General features: G+C 42.1%; 1 protein-coding gene across 9 annotated transcripts in view; it reads right to left on the bottom strand.

Moving 5' to 3' along the window:
• The window catches only part of BBS9 (Bardet-Biedl syndrome 9), a 434,982-nt gene that overhangs the window by 339,586 nt on the left and 69,588 nt on the right, over positions 1-25,808 (bottom strand). For all 9 annotated transcript variants that reach the window (XM_084619984.1, XM_084619986.1, XM_084619982.1 and 6 more), the window contains 3 exons: positions 25,398-25,579; positions 15,373-15,452; positions 10,077-10,130 (listed from right to left, as the gene is read on the bottom strand). In XM_084619984.1, coding sequence (XP_084476110.1) covers positions 10,077-10,130; positions 15,373-15,452; positions 25,398-25,579 — 316 coding nt within the window. The remainder of the gene's footprint in view (positions 1-10,076; positions 10,131-15,372; positions 15,453-25,397; positions 25,580-25,808) is intronic.

Here is a 25,808-nt window from a genome sequence, read left to right on the forward strand (position 1 = left end):
CTGGAAGCAAATTCCAGAATGAAGGGATCTCCACCAAGAGCACTCAAGACAGCAGCTGCAAGAAGCTAGTGTGAGCAGGAGCTGTCTCAGCTGCTAGTTTGAGTGTCAAGCTCATTTTAACTGTCCTGGAATAACGGGAAAATTAGCCAGGAAGAGGATAAAGATGAAGGTAATGAGCTAAGCTCAGGAAATAGGTACGACTTTAAGTTGCAGTCGTTGACTTAGATCTGAATTTAGCCCAATGTTTTTAAAATGTGCTTCAACTCCAGTTAAATATATCTATACATAAAAATGGCACAAAACTAAGTTAAACAGATATAACCTTCTTATAAACTGACATAAAAGTCCCCGTGGAGAGATTTGCAATGGTTTAGCTAAAACAATCTTTAAAACTATTTTGATGAAAAAGGTGCAAGTTTTGTGTGTAGATTGTCCATGCTTAGTAATGTTTGCAATGTTCATAAAAAGGCAAAGTTTGCTCCATGCTTTGAAATGTAAACCTCAATGAAACGAACAGAGCTGGAAAGGGCTGAGTTAATGTCTTTGCTGGTGTTAGTTTAATTAGTTTTCTGAGCCTGAGTATATCTATTTACATTGCGAAAGTTAGAGAAAATAGTGACACCTAAAATTCAGTGGTAAGTTATATGTGAATACCATGTTTATAAAACAGAAATATCTTTGCAAATACTTTACTTTTCCTAAGGGTATATCTACACTACGAAATTAGGTCGAATTTATAGAAGTCGAATTTTTAGAAAGTGATTTTATTCAGTCAGTTGTGTGTGTCCCCACTTAAAACCATTAAGACCATTAAGTTGGCGGAGTGCGTCCACAGTACCGAGGCTAGCGTCGATTTCCGGAGCATTGCACTGTGGGTAGCTATCCCACAGTTCCCGCAGTCTCCGCTGCCCACTGGAATTCTGGGTTGAGATCCCAATGCCTGACGGGGCAAAAAACATTGTCGCGGGTGGTTCTGGGTACATATCGTCAGGCCCCCGTTCCCTCCCTTCCTCCATGAAAGCAACGGCAGACGATCCTTCTGTGCCTTTTTTCATGGGTTACCCGTGGAGACGCCATACTACGGCAAATATGGAGCCCACTCAGCTCACCGTCACCATATGTCTCCTGAGTGCTGTCAAATGTGGGACTGCATTGCTACACAGCAGCAGCTCATTGCCTTGTGGCAGCAGACAGTGCAGTACATCTGGTAGCTGTCTTTGTCGTCTCCTGGGTGCTCTGGCAGTGGGGGCACCTGGGCAGACATGGGTGCTCCTGGCAGATCTCGGTGAGGTCTGCCGGGGGCATCTGGGCGGACATGGGTGCTCCTGGCGGACCTCGGTAAAGTCTGTCAGGGGCACCTGCACATAAATGGGAGTGACTCAGGTCATGCTCTTCTTTAAGTTTTGTCTAATAGAGTCCTGCCTGGAATATTGGCAGAGGGATAGCTCTCCCAGCCAGCAGCACAGTCTGCTGCCAGACTACCCCTCCCTCCCTCCGTGAAAGCAACAGGCAACAATCGTTTTGTGCCTTTTTCCGTGGAGGCACCATATTGCTGTCAGCATTGTCATCCACCCGCTGCTTCCGCTGCCACTCTGCTCTCCTGCTCACGCCATACCACAGCAAGCATGGAGTCCGCTCAGATCACCGCAGCAGTTGTGACCACGCTAAACACCACACGCATTATCATGCGGTATATGCAGAACCAGAACCAGCAAAAGCAGGTGAGGAGGCGACAGCAGCGCGGTGAGGAGAGTGATGAGGACATGGACACAGTCTTCTCTCAAAGTATGGGCCCCGGCAATTTGGCCATCCTGGTGGCAGTGGGGCAGGCTCATGCCGTGGAACGCCGATTCTGGGCCTGGGAAACCAGCACAGACTGGTGGGACCGCATAGTGTTGTGGATCTTACTTTCATATGCGTAAGGGCACTTTCATGGAACTTTGTGACTTGCTTTCCCCTGCCCTGAAGCACCAGAATATCAAGATGAGAGCAGCCCTCACAGTTCACAAGCGAGTGGTGATAGCCCTCTGGAAGCTTGCAACGCCAGACAGCTATCGGTCAGTTGGGAATCAATTTGGAGTGGGCAGATATACTGTGGGGCTGCTGTGATGCAAGTAGCCAGCACAATCATTGAGCTGCTGCTATCAAGGGTAGTGACTCTGGGAAATGTGCAATGGGATTCCCTAACTGTGGTGGGGCGATAGACAGAACGCATATCCCTATCTTGGGACCAGACCACCAAGGCAGCCAGTACATAAACCGAAAGGGGTACTTTTCAATAGTGCTGCAAGCACTGGTGGATCACAAGGGACGTTTCACCAACATAAACATGGGATGGCCACGAAAGGTACATGACACTCACTTCTTTAGGAACTCTGGTCTGTGGGAACTGCTGCAGCAAGAGACTTACTTTCCAGACCAGAAAATACAGACCACCCTCATTTCACATACCAAGCACCCATAGGGTTGGCCCTTTAAAATGGGTTGGCCATTTAAAGGGAGGGGCTGCGGTTTTCGGGTTAACGCGCAGCACAAACCCAACTAACTCCCCCCCCCCCCCACACACACACACACAGACACCCAATTCTCTGGGATGATCACTTTACCCCTCCGCACACCACATGACTAACAGTGGGGGTGATTTCTGTTCAGCCACAGGCAAACAGCCCAGCAAGAACGGCCACCTCTGAATGTCCCCTTAATAAAAATTTCCCTATTTCAACCAGATGACCATGAATGATATCACTCTCCTGAGGATAACACAGAGAGATAAAGAATGGATGTTGCTTGAATGCCAGTAAACACCAGGACCATATGCTGCCATGCTTTGTTATGCAATGATTCCAGACTACCACAGCAGGCCAGCAGCACGTAAAGTATCCTACCACGGAGGACGGAATAAGGCTGCCCTCCCCAGAAACCTCTTGCAAAGGCTTCAGGAGTACATCCAGAAGAACTTTATGGAGATGTCCCTGGAGGATTTCTGCTCCATCCCCAGACACGTTAACAGACGTTTTCAGTAGCTGTACTGGCTGCGAATGCATCCCAAGTCTTCAGGGCAAATCAATCATTCAACACGCTTGCTTTTAAACCGTGTATTATATTTACAAAGGTACACTCACCAGAGGTCCCTTCTCCGCCTTCTGGTGGGTTTGGAGGGTACTAGATTCAGGGTGAGAAACAGTTCCTGGCTGTCAGGAAAAACAGTTTCTAGGCTTGCTTGCTGTGCTTCAACCTCCTCCTCATCTTCCTCGTCCCCAAAATCCGCATCCCTATTGCATGCAAGTCCATTGATGGAGTCCACGTACAGGGCTGGGGTAGTTGTAGGGGCACCCCCTAGAATGGCATGCAGCTCATCATAGAAGCAGCATGTCTGGGGCTCTGACCTGGAGCGGCCGTTTGCCTCTCTGTTTTTTTGGTAAGCTTGCCTGAGCTCCTTAAGTTTCACACAGCACTGCTGCGGGTCCCTGTTATAGCCTCTGTCCTTCGTGCCCTTGGAAATTTTTTCAACTCTTTTGGCATTTCGTCTTTTCGAACAGAGTTCAGATAGCACAGATTCATCTCCCCATACAGCAATCAGATCCAGTACCTCCCATTCGGTCCATGCTGGAGCTCTTTTGCGATTGTGGTACTGCATGGCCACCTCTGCTGAAGAGCTCTGCATGGTCACCTGTGCTGATCAGCTCACCATGCTGGCCAAACAGGAAATGAAATTCAAAAGTTTGCGGGGCTTTTCCTGTCTACCTGGCCAGCGCATCTGAGTTGAGAGTGCTGTCCAGAGCAGTCACAATGGAGCACTCTGGGATAGCTCCCGGAGGCAGATACCATTGAATTGCATTCACACTACCCCAAATTCGACCCAGCGAGGTCGATTTCAGCGCTAATCCACTCGTTGGGGAGGAGTACAGAAACCAGTTTTAAGAACCCTTAAAGTCAGAAAAAATGGCTTCGTAGTGTGGACGGGTGCAGGGCTAAACTGATCTAACACTGCTAAATCCGACCCAAACTCGTAGCGTAGACCAGGACTAGAACAAGGTGGGTGAGGTAATATCTTTCAGTTGATCAACTTCTGTTGGTGACAGAGACAAGCATCCAAGCTATACAGAGCTCTTCTTCATGTTTTGGTTGAGATCCTCTCCTGTGCTGCTAAGGTACAGCCAGAATTCACAACCCCACAGGAGAGGAATGGGGACTAAGATATTTTAGATAAGCTATTACCAGCAGGAGAGTGGGGTGGGAGGAGGTATTTTTTCATGCTTTGTGTGTATAAAAAGATCTTCTACACTTTCCACAGTATTCATCCAATGAAGTGAGCTGTAGCTCACGAAAGCTTATGCTCAAATAAATTTGTTAGTCTCTAAGGTGCCACAAGTACTCCTTTTCTTTTTGCAAATACAGACTAACACGGCTGTTACTCTGAAACCTAAGATATTTTAAACTACCTTTGCGCTTTCCTGATCCTGGGCAGCTACGGGGGCTGGAGAGGGCACTGGCGTAAATTTAGACAGCTCTGTCTAAATTATAGCAACCTCTGAGGGCTATCCAATGGGCTGAAACTCTGACAAGAATCCCTGAAGCACTATATGATGTTGCCTTGCATTTGAGGTCTTGCCCACCGAGGGCCGTCCTTACCCATACGCAAAGTACGCAGCTGCGTAGGGCACCTGATGCCCTGCACAGCTGCGTGCTGCTCCAGCTCTTCCTGTCCCGCCTCTTTCCACCCCTGCTCTGCCCCAGACCCACCCCCACTCCTGAGGAGTGTAGCAGGGCTGGGCCTGCACTCACTGGCAACAGGAAGTGCAGTGACCCAGCCCCAGTCAGGCCCCCGGTGAGTGCTGGGGGGTGGTCCCCCTCTGCCCTCCAAGCCACCCCCACACGGAGGCCTTGGGCCCCACACACACATCCCGCGGAGGGCCCCAGAATTGCTAGGGATGGCCCTGTGCCCACCTCAAGTCCAGTCACCCCTCCATCACATATTGCAAAGGGGTCTTTTGGAGGCAGTCACTTTCCATGGTGCCTGTGTTACAGATCAGGGCAATGGCACCTGTATTCCCCCTCAATGGTCCAGCAATGGCATCCACTCTAAGACTTCCAGCTTCCCAACCATTTTCTTTCTTGTGTGAAGACCCACATCTCACTCCCTTCTGACCACAGTACTTCCAACCTGCACAGTTACCTGCCATCAATGCTTTATTACGAGCAGAGAGCCAAGCAGCCAAAGCACACCTGCTTTCTTTCTCTTCAGAGACTGATAGCAGCATGATTGTCAACTGTTACAAATGCCACACCATCTATACAAGCCTATTTTATTCTTAAGGTAAAAAAGGACTGCAGAGAAAACATATTAAAAACAATAAAAGATGTTTACATCTACATGCATGCTAATAAGCGTACCAAAGTTCACCCCAATCCTAACATAGATTCTGACAGGAGCAGTCCTTCAAATCCCCACCCAAGGGGATTCCTGTGGTTGCAAGTTTACCACAGCTTCAGCTCAGAATAAGAACCCAGTTTCATGGGACCTCAAAAGGTCTAGTCCTTCCAACCCTATGTTAAAAATTGGGGCTCTCTGGGCATCAGTGGTCCTGTCCGTTTGCTGGATAAGGAAGAAGGCCCTGAGACAGTTTAAAACTAGGATATTTATCCAAAACTCCTTTCTGTGTCTGTTGGTCCCTGGAGAATCCAGTTTGAACTAGTAGATATACACCTCTCCAGGGGGGTGGCTTCAAAGGGCTGATAATGGTGGAAGTACATTAGCATCCCCCTCCTTCTAGAAAAGAGACATACAATTCCATAACAACACAAACAGCAGCATTTTTAATACAATGGACCAAAAAGGTATGAACCCTAATTCAGTAAGATCTAATTTAATTCAGTAAAGTTTATCTTAATTCCATAAGATTTGTCCAGGACACTACAGGATATTGTCAGTCTGTCAGCCTGCACCTTGGGAATCTTTTCCCAGCGGAAGCCTTTAGGGCTCTTTTTATGCTTCTTTGGCCTTTTTGGTGGCATAAAGGGCAACGGTGAGGATTTTGCCCATTACCTATTTTTACAAGCATCTATTTTACAAGTCTTTTCTGCTGGGCCAGTGGCTTTTTGAAGAATTAAATACAATCCTTATTTAGAACTCTAGTAGAAAAAAATATGTCCACAAACTTGTTCGGTAATTGTTGTAACAGAACCCAAGGAGAAATTTAATTTTGAAAATTGTGCATAAACTTGTCAAACACAATCAGGAGGTCATCTTGTTTGAATTAATCTGACATGTTTTGTTATGTACAAATGTAATGTGTGAATAGTTTTTATGTTCTCTTACAGCGATAAGAGCCAAAGTTGATAACTTTGTAAATCATAAAATTCCATTCATTAAGGGCTTTTCCATCACCTATATTTATTTTGAATGAAGAGCTTCTACTTAAAAATCAGTAAAGTAGGATGTAGGGACATCAGTATGTTTATATGATTGGTAGTAACTATTAATTGTCCTGTAAGAAAATTTGATACATTCTAATTGATCTAAAGTTACTCCTGGGAATTTTTATTGCAACATCTTGTGTAATATAGATTGATTTACAGCGTCAAATAAAACTTAAATGAAATTTATAAATCTACCCACCAAGTAGAGTCTATAAATACATCTTGTGACAAAGCTCTGTCCTTGTCTCCATGAGTCCCGCGTTTCCTGGAGGATTTCGCTAGCCTCAGAGGCTCACTGTGACCCTCCACATAACTTTCTCTCTCTAGAGACAAGGGTCACAGTCTACTGAGCCACTTTTATCATAAGCCAGTGAGGGAGGTGAGGAGAAGCTATTCTCCCTTGCACAGTCTCTCTTGTCTCCCAGTCTCAGTGATTAATTGCGGGGGGGGAGGGAAAAGAGGGGGAACCTGGGCCCACCCTCTATTCTGGGATCCAGCCCAGGGACACTAATAGTATCAGCTGTGGTAGCTGACCTTTTAGTAACCTGAGACGTACAATTCCCTGGGCTACTTCCCCACAGCAGCCCCAACTTCCTCAAGCTCCACTTCACCCTTACCTCAGGGCCTCCTTCCTTGTACTTGATATGGTGTGTACTGCTCAGTCTCTCCAACAGCACAACTTCCTCTCACAGCTCCTGACATCCGCCCCCACCTGACTAACTGGGAGGCTTTTAACTAGTTTCAACCAGCCCGATTGGCTTCAGGTGTCCCAATCAACCTAGCCTTCCGGAAAGTTCTTAATTGGCCCCAGGTGTCTTAATTGACCTGGAGCAGCTGCCGTTTAACTTATCCTGATACCAGGGATTTGTTTAGCCTGGAGCTAACATATCTATCTCCCACTACTTTTCTATAGCCATCTGGCCTGTCCCGTCACAATCTGTAAATCTGTACTGATTTCCAACGGTGTTCGGCTTTTCCAGATTAAGTTATATTATGTGCATGGATGTTCTGATTAGATGAAGAGGAACAAGAAAAGTTATCTGCACTCCCAGTAACAAAACAGTCCTCCTCTACCCTTTCCCAAAAAGTTTACTGATTAGCTATGATGGCATGCTGTCTTCGTCTAAGTTCCAACATAGGGATGCATTTATGCACCAGCGTAAACTCAACTGGAACCCAGCCATCCTGACGTGGTTCTCTAAGGCTAATAAAACATCCAAATGTTCACTAAGGCCCAAATCCAAAGCCCAGGTCAGAGGGAGTTTTCCGCTGACTTCAATAGGCTTTGGAAAGGCCCTAGGCCATGGCTTCCCGCCCCAAAATATAGAGTAGATTGATTATTGCTCAGAAAAAAAATGCTTGAGGGATTTCTACCCTTAAATTACTGTATCTAATATTTTAGTCCTGCAGTTTTAAAGGTGGAAAAACATCTTTTATCTCACCTAGGACTGCCATCTATCCCTCGTTTTATAGAATTATCCTTTTTTCAAGTCTCTCATATTTGGTGCCACATTAATATAGATCCCAATTCAGCAAAATATATAGATATACAATTTACCGTGAGCATGAGTCTTGTATCCCTATTCACCAAAGCACTTAAGCACATGCTTAAATTCCAGGTCCTGAAATGTTTGGCTGAATAAATACAGGATTACTCACATTCTTAAGAGCTTTGCTGAATCAGAACAGATTGACTTGATCAGTATGGCTATTTCCTTATTTTAATATATGCTTATCTTTTTTCATAATGTGTCCAGTATTAGCCAAGCTTCTCGACTGCATAAATTAAATTTTAAAAGCTATGCTAACCCAACATTAATATTATAACAGTTAATGTCAGAAAAAGTCCAAAAATGCAGAAGTTAAGGGTCTAGAGTTAATATTAAACTTATCCACAGCATACAAACAATATCCTGTTAGGCTACACATTTGGCCAGAGAAACAAGAACAGAAAACATTACTCATGAGCAACATGGTAACCTAGGAACCTTATCTTCTGTGCTTCCACACTTTTTCTGATTTTGCTGTTCCAAAGAGCTTGTCTACATTACAGAAGTTCCCTATTACTATCTGTAGCTGTAAGCAACGGCAACTGGTGCTAAACATAGTTTGTCCTTGTCTACACCAGCAGCCAAACTATTCAGCGCTATTTTAGCTGCACCAATTGCCAGCAACAACTGTTTATTATTTGCAGTTGAGACAAATATTGCACCAACAACTTTTTTCATGTAATTTTGTGGGGTGGGATGGTTTGCTTATTTAAAAAAAAAAAAAAAAAAAGAGGAATTGCTTGTGGTTAACAATGTTAGAATTTAAATAGCCCCAATTAGACTTTGATGTGCACACTTCAGTGTACATGACTAGAAGTGGAGAGGGGCCAGTTCTACCACTAATACTGGTGCTTGGCTGGAGATAGTTTTCTAACAGTTTACATTGCAATGATTGTGGGTAAAATCTTGGTCATGCTGAAGTCAATGGCAAAGCCCCCAATGGAGGAGGAGGTGGGGAAAATAGAAAATTTATTTAAGTGAAAGTTCAGAAGTTACAGATTATTCCAGCAGAAATTACTGAGACCATAAAATTTGTGGCAACGGTGGTTTTTTTCATCATACATGATTTTCTCCTCTTGCTGTTAAGACAGTTTTGTTGCAAATTTTATTGCCTGTGTTTTGAATGAGATGTTTAAAATCTCCCTTATGTAGACTCAGATCCTGCTAACCCTTCCTCAGAGTACCTTACTCTACAAAAGTCATCTACTCATGGTGTAAGGTGCTACTTAGAGTAAGATATCAGAATCCAGCCTATGATTTGGTCTCATCAGTCCCTGTGCTTCTCAGTCTGGAGAGAGAAAGAATGGGCAGAAATACAAAAAAGCAAGGCCTTCGTTTTGTTCTGCTAAAAATCTTAGAAGTTACTGTGGCATGTTCAGAAGCTAAATTACCATCAATTTGATTTAATGCTCAGAAGAAACGTATTGCATGCACACACAAATCTTTTCTTCAAAACTAAGCACAAACATTAATCTTCACTGAGGACTATGACCATGTTCTTTCAAATTAAAACCTCTCATATTTTTGCTGTAGCTATAAGTAAATGCATGAATAAAAAGTTTACAAATAGGACAAATTCATTTATTTTTACTCTTTCATAACTAAAAAGACATTAGAAGAGATTTTGCTCAAACTTCCTAAAAAAAAATTCACCTGTTGAACTGAAATGTTTTCTCTGTGCAAAGGTGAATATTTCTAAAAATTTCTGAGCAAACACACACAGGGTTCCAACAGAATGTAGTTAAGGATCTAAATCTCTGAGTACGCTGTCAGGCACCCACTATGAAAAACTCCCAAAACTACTTCTTTCAACTCCATAGTCTTTACATATCTTTTATCTGACTTTTCCTTAAAAACAAATTAACACAGAAGATATATATATAACTTGCTGATCAAGCTACAATTTTGGCAGGAAGTTAGAAAAAAGTTCCCTTCCCACACCAAAAAAAGGAGATAAAATTGTAAATATAAATATATAATATATATATGGCATTCAAGCTCTATTCTCATTTCCATGACATAAGTAAAAGGGACAACAAATGTGAAAGGTTTGCGGAGATTTGTTGCTACTGTTTTAAGTGTTACAGTTTGAGCAAAGCACAATACCTTTACTGTGACAGAAGGAACTGCCTCTGCTCTCACCTCACTGTCAATGGCTTGCTGTGAAGAAAAAGATGAAAACAGAGCAAATGCAGTATCACACATGAATGAGTGAACACAATGAATGCAGTATTACCCTTCCACCACCAACTAGCTAAATAGTGAGTTAACTGTAAAGAACTTATCACTCTGATGACAGATTGAAATACACAAAATAGATTTCTGTGCCCCTTCGTTAGAAAAGACAAAATTCCTGTTTAAAACTGCCCACAAAAAGGATAAGCAACGACCATGAATATTTTGTATATAAAAAGCTAATACATTTTTATATATGTATTTGAATATTTGGTACTGTTTTGTCTGGCATGGTTCCTTCCACTGAGAGTTTATTCAAACTGTGGAAACTCCTTGTGTTATTCAGTAAGGAAAGGCGACTTCCAATCTGCCTACATATAGTATATATACACACCACACCATAGCACATAATGCATAATCACCACACACTATCTTATAATCAAAATAAAATAGCATACTGTATATGTCCTGAATTTGAGAGAGAAAGAGAGAGAGAAGGCTTTTTTATTGGTGTTTCTTATTTCTATTTCAATAAACAACCATATCCACAGCAAAAATTAGCTTGACCCTACAGTGCAATATTGTGCGTGCGCGCACACACACACACACAAAAGAATCCTTACAAAACTTAACCATACTGAAAGGTGATTATACCAATATATACTGCAGGAGATTATACCTTCATACGGCAAAAGGTTAAGTAAAACAATGCTTTCTGCCAGCATAAACAAGATATACTGTCTGCTACTTCCCTAACCCATGCATTGGGATTCACTAGCAGTGTCCACAGTGCACGTGCAGAATTCAAAAATCAATGGGGTTTCCTCTGGATGTAAGGATCCAAAAGGTGCTGGACTTCGATATGTTTCCTTTTTTCCTTCCCATGTAGTTCCTTACTGCATTTTCACTCTTTATGACCCACAATGAGAACCACCATGAAACTCTTTTCCTCACATGAAACTAAGACATACAACTGCCTCCAAGACCATGCTCAATATCACAGCTCTCTTTGCAGGAGAAGGCTGAAGCAGATCAGTTTGCATTCACAAGGTTAAGTGCATCAGTACAACAACATGACAGTTTTCTATTGACCTAAGGAATCCCAAATCTGCAAGGTTATTATCACAACTAGACAAGACCAAGCTGCCAGATCTCTGTCCTCTTTTTTGCACGAAGTCTTTCCTATGGACAACTGCTAAGACAAAGAAACGGAACATACATTGCTTAGCATATATTAATAATCTATTAAAACATTTTTGATAAGGAATATGACAGTTATACTTCTAATTATAAATATTAAAAATGCAGTTCCATTTATATTTTTCAAATAGCAAGTAATCCCAGTAAACACAGTTTTGCAGAAATACATAGCCAGAAATGACTAGTTAACAGCTGTTTTGGCACAGCACTGTACATGTAACAATTAACAAGTTGGGGGGACTGGTCCTGCTTTGAGCAGGGGTTGGACTAGATTACCTCCTGAGGTCCCTTCCAACTCTGATATTCTATGATTCTATGTTCTGAGAGGTTTATATATTAAATTTTAGTGGAAAAAATAAAATTGGACATAAGAGATTTCAGTAGGCTGGAACACTACAACAGTACAAGATGACTGATTCACTTCTGTATATGTTAAACTGCACTGTAGCATCACAGAAGTTAGAATGGCAAAAGTCCATCAGGCCATCTTGCCAATCTCGCTGCCAAAGCAGGATCACTCCCTACAGGGTATCTGTGAATGCTTTGTGTAGTATAGTTTCAAATGATCCATGTAATGGGACTTCTACTATTTCTCTTCAGATCATTAAGTTTCTCTTCAGACTACTAACATACTGTAACAGAGCTCACCACTAGGAAATTATTCCAGAAACTCATCTTAAAATATTCCTTTGCTCAGTTTCATCCAATTTCTAAGGGCTAAGACAGAGAAACACAGTTATTTTAATTAAAACTATTAATCAAAGTGCAATGTATTGACATCTTTGCATCAAATACAATAAGATCTCTGTCAGTTACACAAGTTAACACACATTAATATGTCATACATCTGAGGTGGTTTTAACTATATTTTAGGGGCTTATACGCTATATAAGATAGATTGTATAAAAGAAACTGGAATGCTTGCCAAGCTGAAAAGTGGATCTGTTTTCCCCTCTCTCTCTCTCTCTCTCAATTATAGAAAATAAGTGAATAGTTATATTTGGCAACATTCTTCAATGCCTCATTCATATCTGTGGGAATGCAGATAAAAGTTACCAGTACTATTTTATTCAATAAGGATCCATATACATTAGTGCAGACCCTGCGTAATCAATCCCTCTACAGCCAAAAAGGCTTGTTGACACATGCACATATTCTATTTCTTCACATAAATACCATTCCTCAAAGCCTATCCATGAGTTTTACCATCTGTAATTCAGCATAAAAAAGTATCAATTCAAGCAAACCTACAACAAGAATGCAACCCAAAGTAACCAGTGCATAGTGAACACAAGCAATTTGAAATGCTATTGAAATTGGTATTACAAAGACAGCCTTTCAAAATTGTACATGCCCTCTTGTCTGGGGCAAATCATATTTATTCATTCACTTTTCTTTTTCGACTTACAAAAAGAAAAATATCTTTAGTTTCTTGCAATGTCATCATCACAGTAAAAGGGAAGCAAGTAGATTTTGCACCTGGACTGATGAATTCTCATGAAAAGATTGTAAAGACAGAAATGGCAGAAAAGAACTTGATAGCAAAACCACTTCACATATTTGTTAACTACAAACTAACAAAAAAATTACTAAGATGTTGGCTGTCATGTTGTATACCTTCAGCTGTCATTCTATTATAAACGTGGTCTAGGACAGGTTTCCTATCTGGTTTATTCTTAAATGGGTGGAGACACGTATCTTATTCTACAGCTGGATGTAGCAGTTTGTCATAGATGTCCAAGTGTGATATAAATTAGATTTAAAGCCTGCAGTCATCTGAGGTCACATTTGGTACTCTATTCTTCTGGGGGATGGGTAAACTAGTAGTTTACTAGTTGTGCAGCAGCATGATAATTTTCCTGCTGTACCTAATGTTCAACACAGGGGAGGTGTTCAGCTATTGCACCTACCAACACTCCACAGTCCCAAGGGGACATCATCTTCCAGCTAAGGTGAGTAGTCAGCTGCCAAGTGTTCACAGTGACATCGCCAACATATTCTAGCCAGGGTAACATACTGTTAGTTTTTAAAAGAGCACCAGCATGTACCCAACCATGCATTTACACATGCATCCCATCTAGACTTACTCCTGATATCCTTTCCTGGCTGGTAGCATCATGGGAACAGAAGGCACCGGAGAAATATCCCTGCTTCCTCTTCCAGTGTTGGGATTTGAAAAGGCAGATTTGTAATAACTTTGGAACGTATGTGGATTTCCAAGCCCCTCACCACACCTTCTAGATCTGGATTGGTCTGTTATACAAGAAGGTCCACATATTGCTTCACAGATATTTAGACTAAGTCTATGGAGGTTACTGATTAATTTGTGAGTTTTATAAAGGTTCTCATGGGGTCTGCAAATTCCCATCTGTAAATGAGGAAGACTTGGAGTTATTCTGGTAGGACTAGTGTTTCCTACCCAGGAAAGTGCATATTTGCATGGCCTGATGACTTTTTTTGTGTGTGGAAGTGTGAGAACCTGTGGCTTCCACTGAAGTCAGTGGGAGCTGCAGGTACTCAACCTGTGCGAAAAGTAGGCCATTAATATAAAAGGTCATTTGGGGCTTTCATGTTTATTTCCTCTCAATAACCCCCATATCAAATGTTCTTAGTTTATAAGTAAAACTGACTAAAATTTGCATCCTTCTAGCTAATGCATTATCACCAGCAATAAAGATTCTGCAGATCCAATTCTGCCCTAAATTGCATCTGTGTAGCCTCACAGTCTTCCCATTCTGCCGTCATTTACATCTGTGAACAACGGAGCTCATTGAAGATCATGGTGTAATAGAGAAAAGAATTTGGCAACTGAAATTTAGGGTACGTCTACACTAGCCGCCGGAAAGCGATCGATATATCGGGGTTCGATTTATCGCATCTAGTCTAGACATGATAAATCTGTCCCAAGCGCTCTCCCATCAACTCCGGAACTCCAGCGCTGCAAGAGTCGCAAGCGGAGTCGACGGGGGAGCGGCAGCAGTCGACTCACCAGCATGAAGACGCCGCGGTAAGTCGATCTAGGTACATCAACTTCAGCTACGCTATTCTTGTAGCTGAAGTTGTGTATCTTACATCGATTCCCCCCAGCAGTGTAGACCAGGGCTTAGTTAATTCTGTAGATGATGTGGAAGCCAGATTAGGATCCAGCTCTCTCTCCCCCCTAGCTGTGCTGTTCTTGCAGCACTAATCGCAGTAATAAAAAGATGTGATAGCTACTGACCAGACTAAATTCATACAGAACTCAGATTTAATCAATAGGGCATTATCTTTTTATATTTTGTAGTCACTTGTCATAGTAGAACCACATTTTGAAGTACAAGACTATGGTCCCTGCACTAGCTTTACAGGTTTAGTTTTGGTCATGTGATACAAATGAAAGGTAAAATTAGATGCCAAACTGCTCCCTTGTTGGTTTCTCTGCAACTGTATTAAACTACTCCTGGTAGTCTTTGTACAACACAAACCAAGTGGGTCATAAAGTGACTCTGGTTATGATCTATTTAGTTTCTTAACATAGGACAAAATACAAGTTTTTATAACATTCTGTCAAGAGTTGCAAATAGGTTAATATTGCCATTTTATATAGTTTGCAACATTGTTTATTTTTCCAAATATTAGTAAGCAGTTGAAACCACTTGGCTACAACAATTAACACATTCCTTTTTCAGTTTTCCTATTTGTAAACTAGGAGCAACACTTACCCATCTATCTCATATGGGGGATTGTGAGGATGAATATCTGTACAGTGCTAGGAATATCTAAATCACTAACTATTATTATTATTATTGTAATATTACCAATTTATTTTTAATGCCCGAGCCTAAGGTAATTTCCTTGTCTGTATTTGTATTACTGGGCATTCCCCAAATATCTGAGCTAAAGTCATACAAATCATTCTACGGGTCAAATTCTCTTCTCATTCATAATTGCAATAACGTAAGACCACTAACATAAATGGCTGCTTCAGAGATGTAACAGAGCAGAAAAACTGGTTTTGTAAGACTTTCCTATTTATAAATTTACTTACAGAGTCTACATCCAAGTTAGGTGAAACTTCTGCCGTGATTCTCAAATCATCATAATCTTTTTCAGATTTGGGCAAAATATCTGCAAGAAGAAAAGAAAATACAATGAACCTTACTTTAACAGATTGTGTGCAGTTATATTCCTAAAAGCAATTTCTACAGTGAATGGCACAAACCTTGCACAAAATGCACTTTTGTTTTTTAATTAAATGTTCCCAAAGCAGAACCTACAGCAAAAAGCTCATCAGCAAAAATGTGGACTTCAGAGGCAACCCAAGTGCACTTCTTCCCAAACAAGTAGAGATCTACAAAGGTGACATGTTTGAAGTCCACAAGACTACCCTGACAGTACTGCTCAGAGAGCTGGATGTTCAAGTTCACTAATAATAATGCTCACAGTTCACTGGAAAATATTCTGTTATTTTGGGGTAAGAGAAAAAAAGTCTGTAAAAAAAAATGCATTCATGGATTGTCTGAATATACCACCAAGCAAACCTTCCAGCTTTCTAGGATTCATACCAGTATCTATTTATTTAATCTTGGATCTCTTTACTAGATTGCCTTATTTCCTGGTTCACAGATGCCAAAGGATTTAGATACATCTCATAACAGATATTTCAACAACCACCTAACTCTAACCCTCAAGGATTATAAAAAGACATTAAAGGCTTAAAATATTTGTTTCAATCACATACATTGCTAATATATCTGTGATGGGTTGGACCCCCCTTCTGGGATGCCACCTGATGTACTGGAATTTCACTGAGCCCACACGATCTACTAGCCTGGGTTCCCTCTCTCTGTTTTGCTGAATTAGGCTCTCCGACCTCCAGCAGCAAGCACGCACACACCAGCTGTAGAATCACAGAGTCTGCAAACAGCTCTCTATGAGAAGACTCAGCTAGGAAATCATCCAGCACTCAAGTTCAGCTCCCCTTGGAAAGTACACCCAAAATAAAGTGGTCTTGCACTCTAGAGAAATCTATATAACATAAGTTCATAAATTTGCCCCCCCCCCCCAATGTGGAGGAAGATATGCACAACTTCTTCCCCTCCTCCCCCAGTTAGAAATTGCACAAACTGGGTTTAATAATAAACAAAACCAAGTTTATTAACTATAAAGGGCAGATTTTAAGTGATTACAAGGGATAGCAAACAGAATAAAGCAGATTACCAAGCAAATAAAACAAAACATGCATTCTAAGCTTAAGATCTTAAAGAGACTGGTTTCAAGAAATAATTTATCACCCTAAATGTTGTTTTAGGCAAGTTGCAGAGTTTCTGTAGCTTAGAATTCCAGTTATTTCTCTTTACAGACGAGACTCCTGCCTTGGCCTGGACTCAGCCCTTGCCTTTCCCACCGCTCCGTTCCTTTGTCTCTTCAGGTACTTTCAGCAATCTTTCTTCTTGGGCAGGAAGGCAATGACAAGAGTCCTGTTTGCCTTATTTCCCTGTCTTACATACGATTTACATAAGGCGGGAATCTTTTGTTTCCCAGTCTTGACCTCCCACTCCTCCTTTTGGTAGAAAATTACTACAAGTCCAAAATGATATTAGTACCAGGTGACAGGACCCAGAGAGATTAATATCTTCACAGTCTTCTTGTTTCTTCCTAATTGCTCATCAAGGCTCATTGCCTGTTGTCTGGGGTGTATTTCCCAAATACACACCCCGTTGTAATTGTTACATAATCGATATTCCTAACTTTACATACAGAAATGATACACGCAAACACATTGGATAATCACATTCAGTAAATTATAACCTTTCTAATGATACCTTACAGGACCCATCTTGCATAAAATATATCAGTTATGCTATATCCATATCATAATCATATTTCCATAAAGAATATGGGGTGTAACAACATGATATCTGACCAATGAAATACTGGAAAAAAGCAAAGAAGTTGTACAAGAAAGAAGATAAAGCAGTGAAAAGTGATGCAGGGAAAGATAAATGAAGAGAGGTTGAAGACCTAGTCGTTGAATCTGAAGCAGCTGCTACGATGGGAAGTCACAGAGCCATTTACAAAGCAACTATAACCCAATGAGGAAACTTCAGAATAGGAAACGGGCCAATAAAAAGGAAAGATGAAATAATGCTAACAACTGAGACAGAACTGAAAAGTAGATGGACAGAGCATTTCAAAGAAATCCCCAATAGATCCAGCCCCATTTTAGCACCAGACTTCAATGAAACATGCAAACCTGAGCACGTTCACATGAACTTTAGTCAAGTAAAGGTGTCAGGAGTACAGGCCACAATCAAGAAGCTGAAAAGCAACAAAGAGACGAGCAATGATCAAATCAGAGCAGAGACGCTAAAAGCATTTGATACCACCACCATAATGAAATTGACAAGCTGTGGAATGAAGTCTTGGAAAAAAAAGAGACCTCTTTCTGACCAGTTGAAACATGGAATCATTGTCAGAATATCAAAAAGGGTGATTTTACTGAACAACAACTGGAGAGGAGTCACATTACCCTTCGTTGTAGGAAAAGCCTGTGACACTACACAGATTGACACAGGCAATGGATGCAAAGGAGAAAAATAGGCTGCATTCTGTCCTACAGGACCCCACCTAACGTCGTCAACATCATCACAGCCATGTACAGAAATGCCAAGTGCCCTGTAAGGGTGAACAACCAGATAACAAACTAGTTCAACATGGACACTGGTGTGAAACAGTGCTGCCTATGATCACTGCTGTTGTGTGGGATTGCCACAGACTGGGTAATGAAGAAGTGTACAGCATTAACAACATAAAAACTGGTATAAGGTGGTAAGATGGCAAATGTCTAGAAGACAGACTTTGCTGACAATATTGTGGTGCTGAGTGACACCCTCAAAACGTTACAAGTAAAGACAGACAACCTGGTAAAAACAGGCCACCCGGTTCAAAATTCGTTATGCTAAAACAAACATCCTTGAAAGACAAATATCAAGCAGTACGAGAAGGTTACTCACCTCGGGCAGTAACTGAGGTTCTTCAAGATGTGTGTCCTTGTAAGTGCTCCACATCAGGTGTTGGTGCATCCTGGCGCCGTTGATCGGAAATTTATGCTAGTAGTGTCTGCATGGCTCGCGCATGCGCAGTAGGCATCTCACAGTGCCATTGGTGCCGCATCTAGCATGCACATGACCTGAGACCTCCAGTTCTTCTCTACCACAGAGTCCAAACTGCGAACTCCGAGGTAGAAGGGAGGACAGCAGGTAGTAGAGCACCCACAGGGACATACATCTCGAAGAACCTCTATTACTGCACAAGGTGAGTAACCTTCTCTTCAAGTGCTGTCTCTCTTCAGCTGACTGTAGAGCAGTGCCCTCAGAAGGCAGGAGGGACTTCGGGTTCATTTGAGTCATAGAGGTAAGTACGGTTAGGCCAACTATTGAGTCAGCTCTGGAGTCTTCAGTGACTGCATATTTCTCAGTGAATGTGTAGACAGAGGCCCAAATAGCCGCCCTACAAAACTCTAATATTGGAACATTGTTGAAGAACACTATAGAGGTAGAAATAATTGTGTTGAATGTGCTTGGAGGAGATCCATTTAGACAATCTCAGAGTGGATATTATGTAGCCTTTCAAACATTCGGTAACAAAAAGTCTAGGAGATTTCCGGAAAGCTTTGGTCCTTTCTAGGTAAAATGCTAATGCTCACTTGATGTCCAATATGTGCAAAATGGTCTCTGGTGGAGTCTCATGAGGCTTGGGATAGAACATAGGAAGATGGATTGGTTATGGAAGGATTATGTCACCTTCAGTAAAAATTTTGGGTGTGGGCGTAACGTGACCTTGTCTTTGAAAGAATATTATGTAGGGAGGATCAGACATGAGCACCCTGATCTCACTCACCCATTTGGCGGAAGTAATGGTGACCAGAAAGGCCACTTACATGGATAAATGCAGCAGGGTACAGGTGGCTAAGGGTTCAAATGGTGGTCTGGTGAGGTATTTGAACACCAGATTGAAAATGTTCCCTCTAAGTTTTCCCACCCATGTGCAGAATGAATTTTGTTATGTGCACCAATAAGGAGGTGGTGTGTGACACATCAACTCAATATTGGTGCACATAACAAAAATTCATGTGTTGGGGGTTGGGCCAAGGGGTTCAGAGTGTGGGAGGGGACTCAGGGCTGGGTGCAGGGGGACAGGGCTCCGGGCATCGAGATGTGCCCCATGAAGACCAGACAGGGACTAGAGTGGATTTTCACTCGTTTATCAATAGTCCTAGATCCCTGAATAGCATGATCATCATCCAGACCAAATCCAGTGCTTCTTGTTGAGTTGGACCTTTGAGAAGGCAATCGTCCAGGTAAGGGAAAATCATTATTCCCTGTTTGCAGATATGCCACTACCACCACTAGGGTTTCGGAGGAAACTCTTGGTGCGGTGGATAGGCCGAAAGGTAGTACTCTGTACTGGAAGAATTGATGTCCTACCGTGAAACGCAGGAATTTCCTGTTATCTGGGTGTATAGTAATATGAAAATAAGCATCTTGGAGGTCAAGGGCTGGAAAGCAGTTCCCCTTTTGCAGCGCTGGAAGTATCATGCCCAGTGTCACCATTTTGAAATTTTGAGTGCACATGAACTTGACTTTCCTGAGATCCAAGACAGGTCTCCATCCCCCATTCTTCTTCTGGGTCAAGAAGTAGTGGGAGTAGAACCTCTTCCCCATGTATTGCGAAGGTATTCATTCCACAGCACCTAGTTGTAGAAGATGGTTGACTTCTTATCGTAACAGGTGCTCGTGAGAAGGGTCCCTGAAGAGGGATGGGGTAGGTGGTCGGGAGGTAAAAGGGATGGTATATCCCGATCGTACGATCTCTTAACACCCATTGGTCCATGGTTATTGATGCCCAGATGTGGTAGAATGGGCGAAGGTGGTATCAAAAACATGGGGATGGATCGGGTGAAAGCACTGCCTGGTGAGAGAGGTCATCCAGACCCTTGACCAAAACTTCAAAATCCTGGCTTGAGTGAAGCCAACTGAGAAGTAGACATTTGAGCTTGAGGTGCTCTCCATCACTGCGACCATTGGCGATGTCTTTGGTACTCATATTGTTGCTGTTGTTGTTGTCAGTTAGTTTCTGTCAGCACCGGTGGGGTCACTCTCGTCAGTGCTGACATTTGTGCCATCATATGTAGCACTGATTTAGTGGGCGCCATCGGTGCTGACTTGGTTTTCTCAGCCAGTGCCAACTGCAATATCAGTGCCAGGAGCGGATGCATGATGCCTGAGGAGACACTCGGCACCAGGTCCCTTATGGGTGAATTTGGTGCTGTGCAGGAAGCATGTTGCCATCTATGGCACAACACAGTCTCCTTTGTTCGGGACTTGGCGGAGCCAGGACCATCATAGGTGCTCACCAAACCATGTGTCTGCATCGGGGGTAGCAACCTGGCAGGAGACCGCCTATTTTTCCATGATGCTCTCTGCGGAGAGGTCTGTGCGCTCTTCCTCAGTATGTTAGAGGAAGGCGTGTCTCCTGGGAGAAGAGCCCAGAAAGGAGGTCCACTTGTCTGGCTCTGATTGGAGAGATTTCTTCATCAGTATCATTTTCAAGGAGAGATCTTGGTCACGCCGGGCTCTCACGTTCAGATTACCACAGTGGGTGCATTTTTGCAGGATACGCGTCTCCCCAAGACATCAGACACACAAAGAGTATCCATCCGAAACCGGCATTACTTCACAGCAAGAGCCACAACACTTAAAGCCTGGGGAGTCAGGCACCTCTGACGGTTAACTGACGCCGGAGTGGGGACTTTTTTTTCCCTTAAAACTATCACTAACACTAACTATAATTTGTAGAAGATTAATTATTTACACTTCTATCTTTTTTAAAGGTTTGGTGAGAGTAACGAACATGGTCCCTGAGCTCCGTCTTTAGCTGAGAAGGAATTGGAGGACTCAAGTCATGCACGCACTACGCAGGGCACCAGAGCACTGCGAGACACCTACTGCACATGTGCGACCCAGGTGGACACTGCTACCATAAATCTCTGATAGACGGCGCCAGGACGCACCAACACTTGAAGTGGAGCACCCACAGGGACAGCACTCTAAGAAGATCACATTAGAAGGCAAACATATCAAGAAAGTAGAATAGTTCAGCACCATATTGGCCAATGGAGATCTCAGAAAGGAAGTGACATCAAGACACCCACTGCATTTTCTAAACTTAATAGTATACAGGAATCAAAGATCTATAACATCAGAACAAAAGAGAATTTTCAATTCAAACATTATCTCAGTGCTAACATGTGGCTGCAAAAGCTGGAGATCTACCAAAACATAAGACAGAAAACTAGACACATTCAAAAATAAGTGCCTAGGAAAGATTCTGGGCATTGGTTGGAAAGACTATTACCAGTGGAGAGATCCATGAAATCACCAACCACAAGTTCATTTCCACCAGACTCAGAAGGAAGCATTGAATGCATTTGGGGCATGTACTCCAGATCCCAAAACACCGACTCGCAAATGAAGCTGTCAAATGGAAACCAACTGATGTGAGAACACCCAAGAGAAACCTTAAGAAGAACTTTTAGCAGGGAGGGCAAAATAGTCTAATCACAACACCACAGAGCAGATGGAAGCAGCAGCAAATGACAGAGAGGAATGCAACAGACTAGTTTCTGCCCTGTGTGCCTATTTTCACAAAAGGGATGTAGTAATAAATAATATGTACAGTATGAAATTATAAGCAGATTAACATGCATAGTATGATTTAAGAGTTAAAAGAAGGCATTTTAAGTTGCAGCATCTTTAAAATGGTGAGACAGCCCCAATTTTTTAAAAAGTAATTTTAACTCCTGTCATAAATATAAAGGGAAGGGTAAACACCTTTAAATCCCTCCTGGCCGGAGGAGGAACCCTTTCACCTGTAAAGGGTTAAGAAGCTAAGATAACCTCGCTGGCACCTGACCAAAATGACCAATGAGGAGGCAAGATACTTTCAAAGCTGGGGCAGGGGAGGAAGGGAAACAAAGGTTCTCTCTGTCTGTGTGATGCTTTTGCCGGGACCAGAGCAGGAATGCAGGTCAGAACTCCTGGAAAGAGTTAGTAAGCAATCTAGTTAGATATGCGTTAGATTGTTTTGTTGAAATGGCTGGTAAATAAGCTGTGCTGAATGGGATGTATATTCCTGTTTTTGTGTCTTTTTGTAACTTAAGGTTTAGCCTAGAGGGATTCTCTATGTTTTGAATCTGATTACCCAGTAAGGTATTTACCATCCTGATTTTACAGAGGTGATTCTTTTACTTTTTCTTTAATTAAGATTGCTTTTTTCATTGTTCTTAAGATCCAAGGGTTTGGGTCTGTGTTCACCAATGCAAATTGGTGAGGATTTTTATCAAGCCTTCCCCAGGAAAGGGGGTGTAGTGCTTGGGGGGATATTTTTTTGGGGTGGAAGACCTTTCCAAGTGGGCACTTCCCCTGTTCTTTGTGAAACGCATTGGTGGTGACAGCGTTTAACCTAAGCTGGTAAGAATAAGCTTAGGGGGTCTTTCATGCAGGTCCCCACATCTGTACCCTAGAGTTCAGGGTGGGGAGGGAACCTTGACAACTCCTAACTCTTCAAAGTATTTACTTGTATCTTTTTCAGAATTACTTTTATTCCCTCATAGTAAGTCTATTTTAAAAAACAGGTTGCATACCTTCCTAAAAAACAAAAAATGAAACCCTCACATAATAAGAAAAAAATTAATATAACCTTAATTATGGGGTATCTATCAATACTTCCATAATCCTGTACAAACTCTAACATCTAGAGTGCATAAATGTTTCAAATGTACTACAAATTAAATGTAGTAACCTGATCCACTTAATTGACAACATAGCCTAGAGAAAAAGATTTTGGTGAAGAAAGGAGTGTCAATTCAAATTTTCATGCTCATTTTTTAGAGCCAATGGGAGATGTCACATTCAAGTCCTTTCGTTATCTAGGCGGGGAAAAGACAGCACTTAAGAAGTTTCCCAACTCTCTTCTACAAGTAGAACTCAAGTATGCCCTATAGTGACCACTTGTATCGATAAGAGGACAGTTCATTCACTATGCCTATTCAATTCTTTTTGCTAAGATTTCTAAAAACATTCTTCTTAGTGCCCATTATGATGGTGAGAATTTTATCATATGGTCATCTCTACATCAGGAACTGGACTGAGATCACAAATCCATCTCACACAGATCATCAAATAGCTGTCAGATAGTACCAACTTTTGGTCACTATCAGCTGGGCTAAATTCAATTGGTGGCTAAGATGTGAAAGGCTCTATTCTCAATCATCTGAACCATCCAGAAAGCTCTCACAAAACGTAACAGTTAAAGTAATAAAGAACACAAGACCATTGCTCACACATGAAACCACAAGACAGAAAAGTTAATGGTTCACTTTAGTTTAAAGGTTATGTATACAGTATGAATGACTGCCTATGTTCCAGAATCTTTGGTACTCAACTATCCCTGATTAACAGTTAAGAGTTTTTTCAAAGATATGAGAAAAAAACTAAATGTAACCCACAACATGCAAAAACTAAAAGGCATTTATATACCCCCCCAAGTGAAAGATTTCTGTTGTAACACGGATTTTCTGAGAAGCTTTACATGCAATTAAAACGAGATCAAAACCTCACTAACATTTCTCCAGGAGACATGATTTGAACCTGAAGGTTCACACCTTGCAGTATGCTCAGCGTGCTGCCAGTCTGGGATCCCAGCCGCCAGCCCCGCTCATCCTGCTGCCAGCCTGGATGGACAGAACCCTGGGCTGACAGCAAGCTCAGCAGGGCCAGCAGCCGGGACCCCGGCTGACAGGGGTCGGCGGACAGAACCCTAGACCGGCAATGCAGGCAGCAGACGGAACCCCAGACCCGCAGCGTGCTGAGCTGCTCAGCCCACTGCCAGTCTGGGGTTCCGGCCACTGGCCCCTGCCAGCCGGGGTCCCGGCTGCCAGCCCCGCTCAGCCCGCTGCTGGCCCAGGGCTCCGTCCATCCAGGCTGGCAGCCGGGACCCTGGCTGGCAGCAGAGTGCCACTAAAAATCAGCTCGCATGCCACCTTTGGCACGCATGCCGCAGGTTGCTGACTCCTGATCTATAACTTGCAGAAGCAACCTCATGAATCCAGTAATGTGCAGGTACCAGGGTTTCATTTCTGACTTTCCCTAATAGGAACGATTTTCTTCAGTGTATTTTTAAGAATTCATTTACCTGACCCTGGCAGGCACTGAAACGTATTTAAACTACTGTCTTTCATAATTTTAGCTGAGACTATTTTTTCACAATTCCCAGTAAAATTGTATGCTTGTGATTCTCCAGGCAAGATAATTGAGTAATTTAAAAACTCAGCTACTAAAAATGTAACCTTGGATGGAACGGTTTCCAAATGCTGTGCCATAAGTTACGCTACATTTGGTCAAGTAATTAGGTGTGCATGTAAATTCCACAGTTTGAAATGATCGCTTCTTTAGTGCCGTGCAACACATTGGTAACCCCTTTGCCATATTCAAGTATTTCCGATTTTGAAAGAGGTAACAGAAATGTGACTTTAACACAACTCATTCTTTGTTAATTTCACAACATTCTAGAAACCATGTTTAATAAAAAACAGAAAACTGGCAACACTTTTGTTCTTTCTAAAGCCTGAGAAGTGCACTAGACTATATTTGTGAAATTACTGAATTTTTCTTGCCTTTTTATAGGAGACTATACCCCACTGTCAGTTTTTTCTTTGAAGCACAGCACTAATAAGCTTGCTCCGAGATCTGACATAGGCCTACCACAGGGTCCAACAGGCATAATGAAAACAAATACCTTATGTGTCCAAGAGCCACAGAGTATGGTTTTGTTTGCACATTTGTAATTAAGAGACAGTGAAATGCTTTGACCTGAATACATTTAATATTACATTTTCTGTGCACTGTTAAGTATGGTCAAAGTAGAACAATGACAAAAGTATGGAAAATTGCCATATAAAAGTTAGGTGGTTGTGGTGGTACAGTACAACTATATGAAGAACGGATGTACCTTGTGTTTTTGTGGACTCCTTGATGATTTTCTGAAGCTCTTTCATTTCTCTGTCAAGTTCTTCATAGTTTATTTCCCTAGATTCAACCTTAGGAGCCTGGAACAGAGAAGGATCGGTACCAAGGTAGGAACACTGCAGGTGCCCACTGTCACTCAGAGTAACTATAACACCTTTCAAATCTCTGCATAAAGAGAGACAAAAGCTCATTAAAAAATTGAGAGGAATCACACAATCAATTATAAAACTCTGATACTGTTTCTAACAGTCTGCCGCTATAATGATATTTTAAACAAATCTTTCTTTAAGATCATTTGACCAAACAAGAAACAAACACTTGTTACATTCACATTAATAATAAAAACAATCATGTTTATTATGACACTGTCCAGGGACCAAGCAAGAATGCTGCC

Source organism: Lepidochelys olivacea (assembly GCF_965140295.1).
Source record: "Lepidochelys olivacea isolate rLepOli2 genome assembly, chromosome: 2".
NCBI classification, from domain to species: Eukaryota; Metazoa; Chordata; order Testudines; family Cheloniidae; genus Lepidochelys; species Lepidochelys olivacea.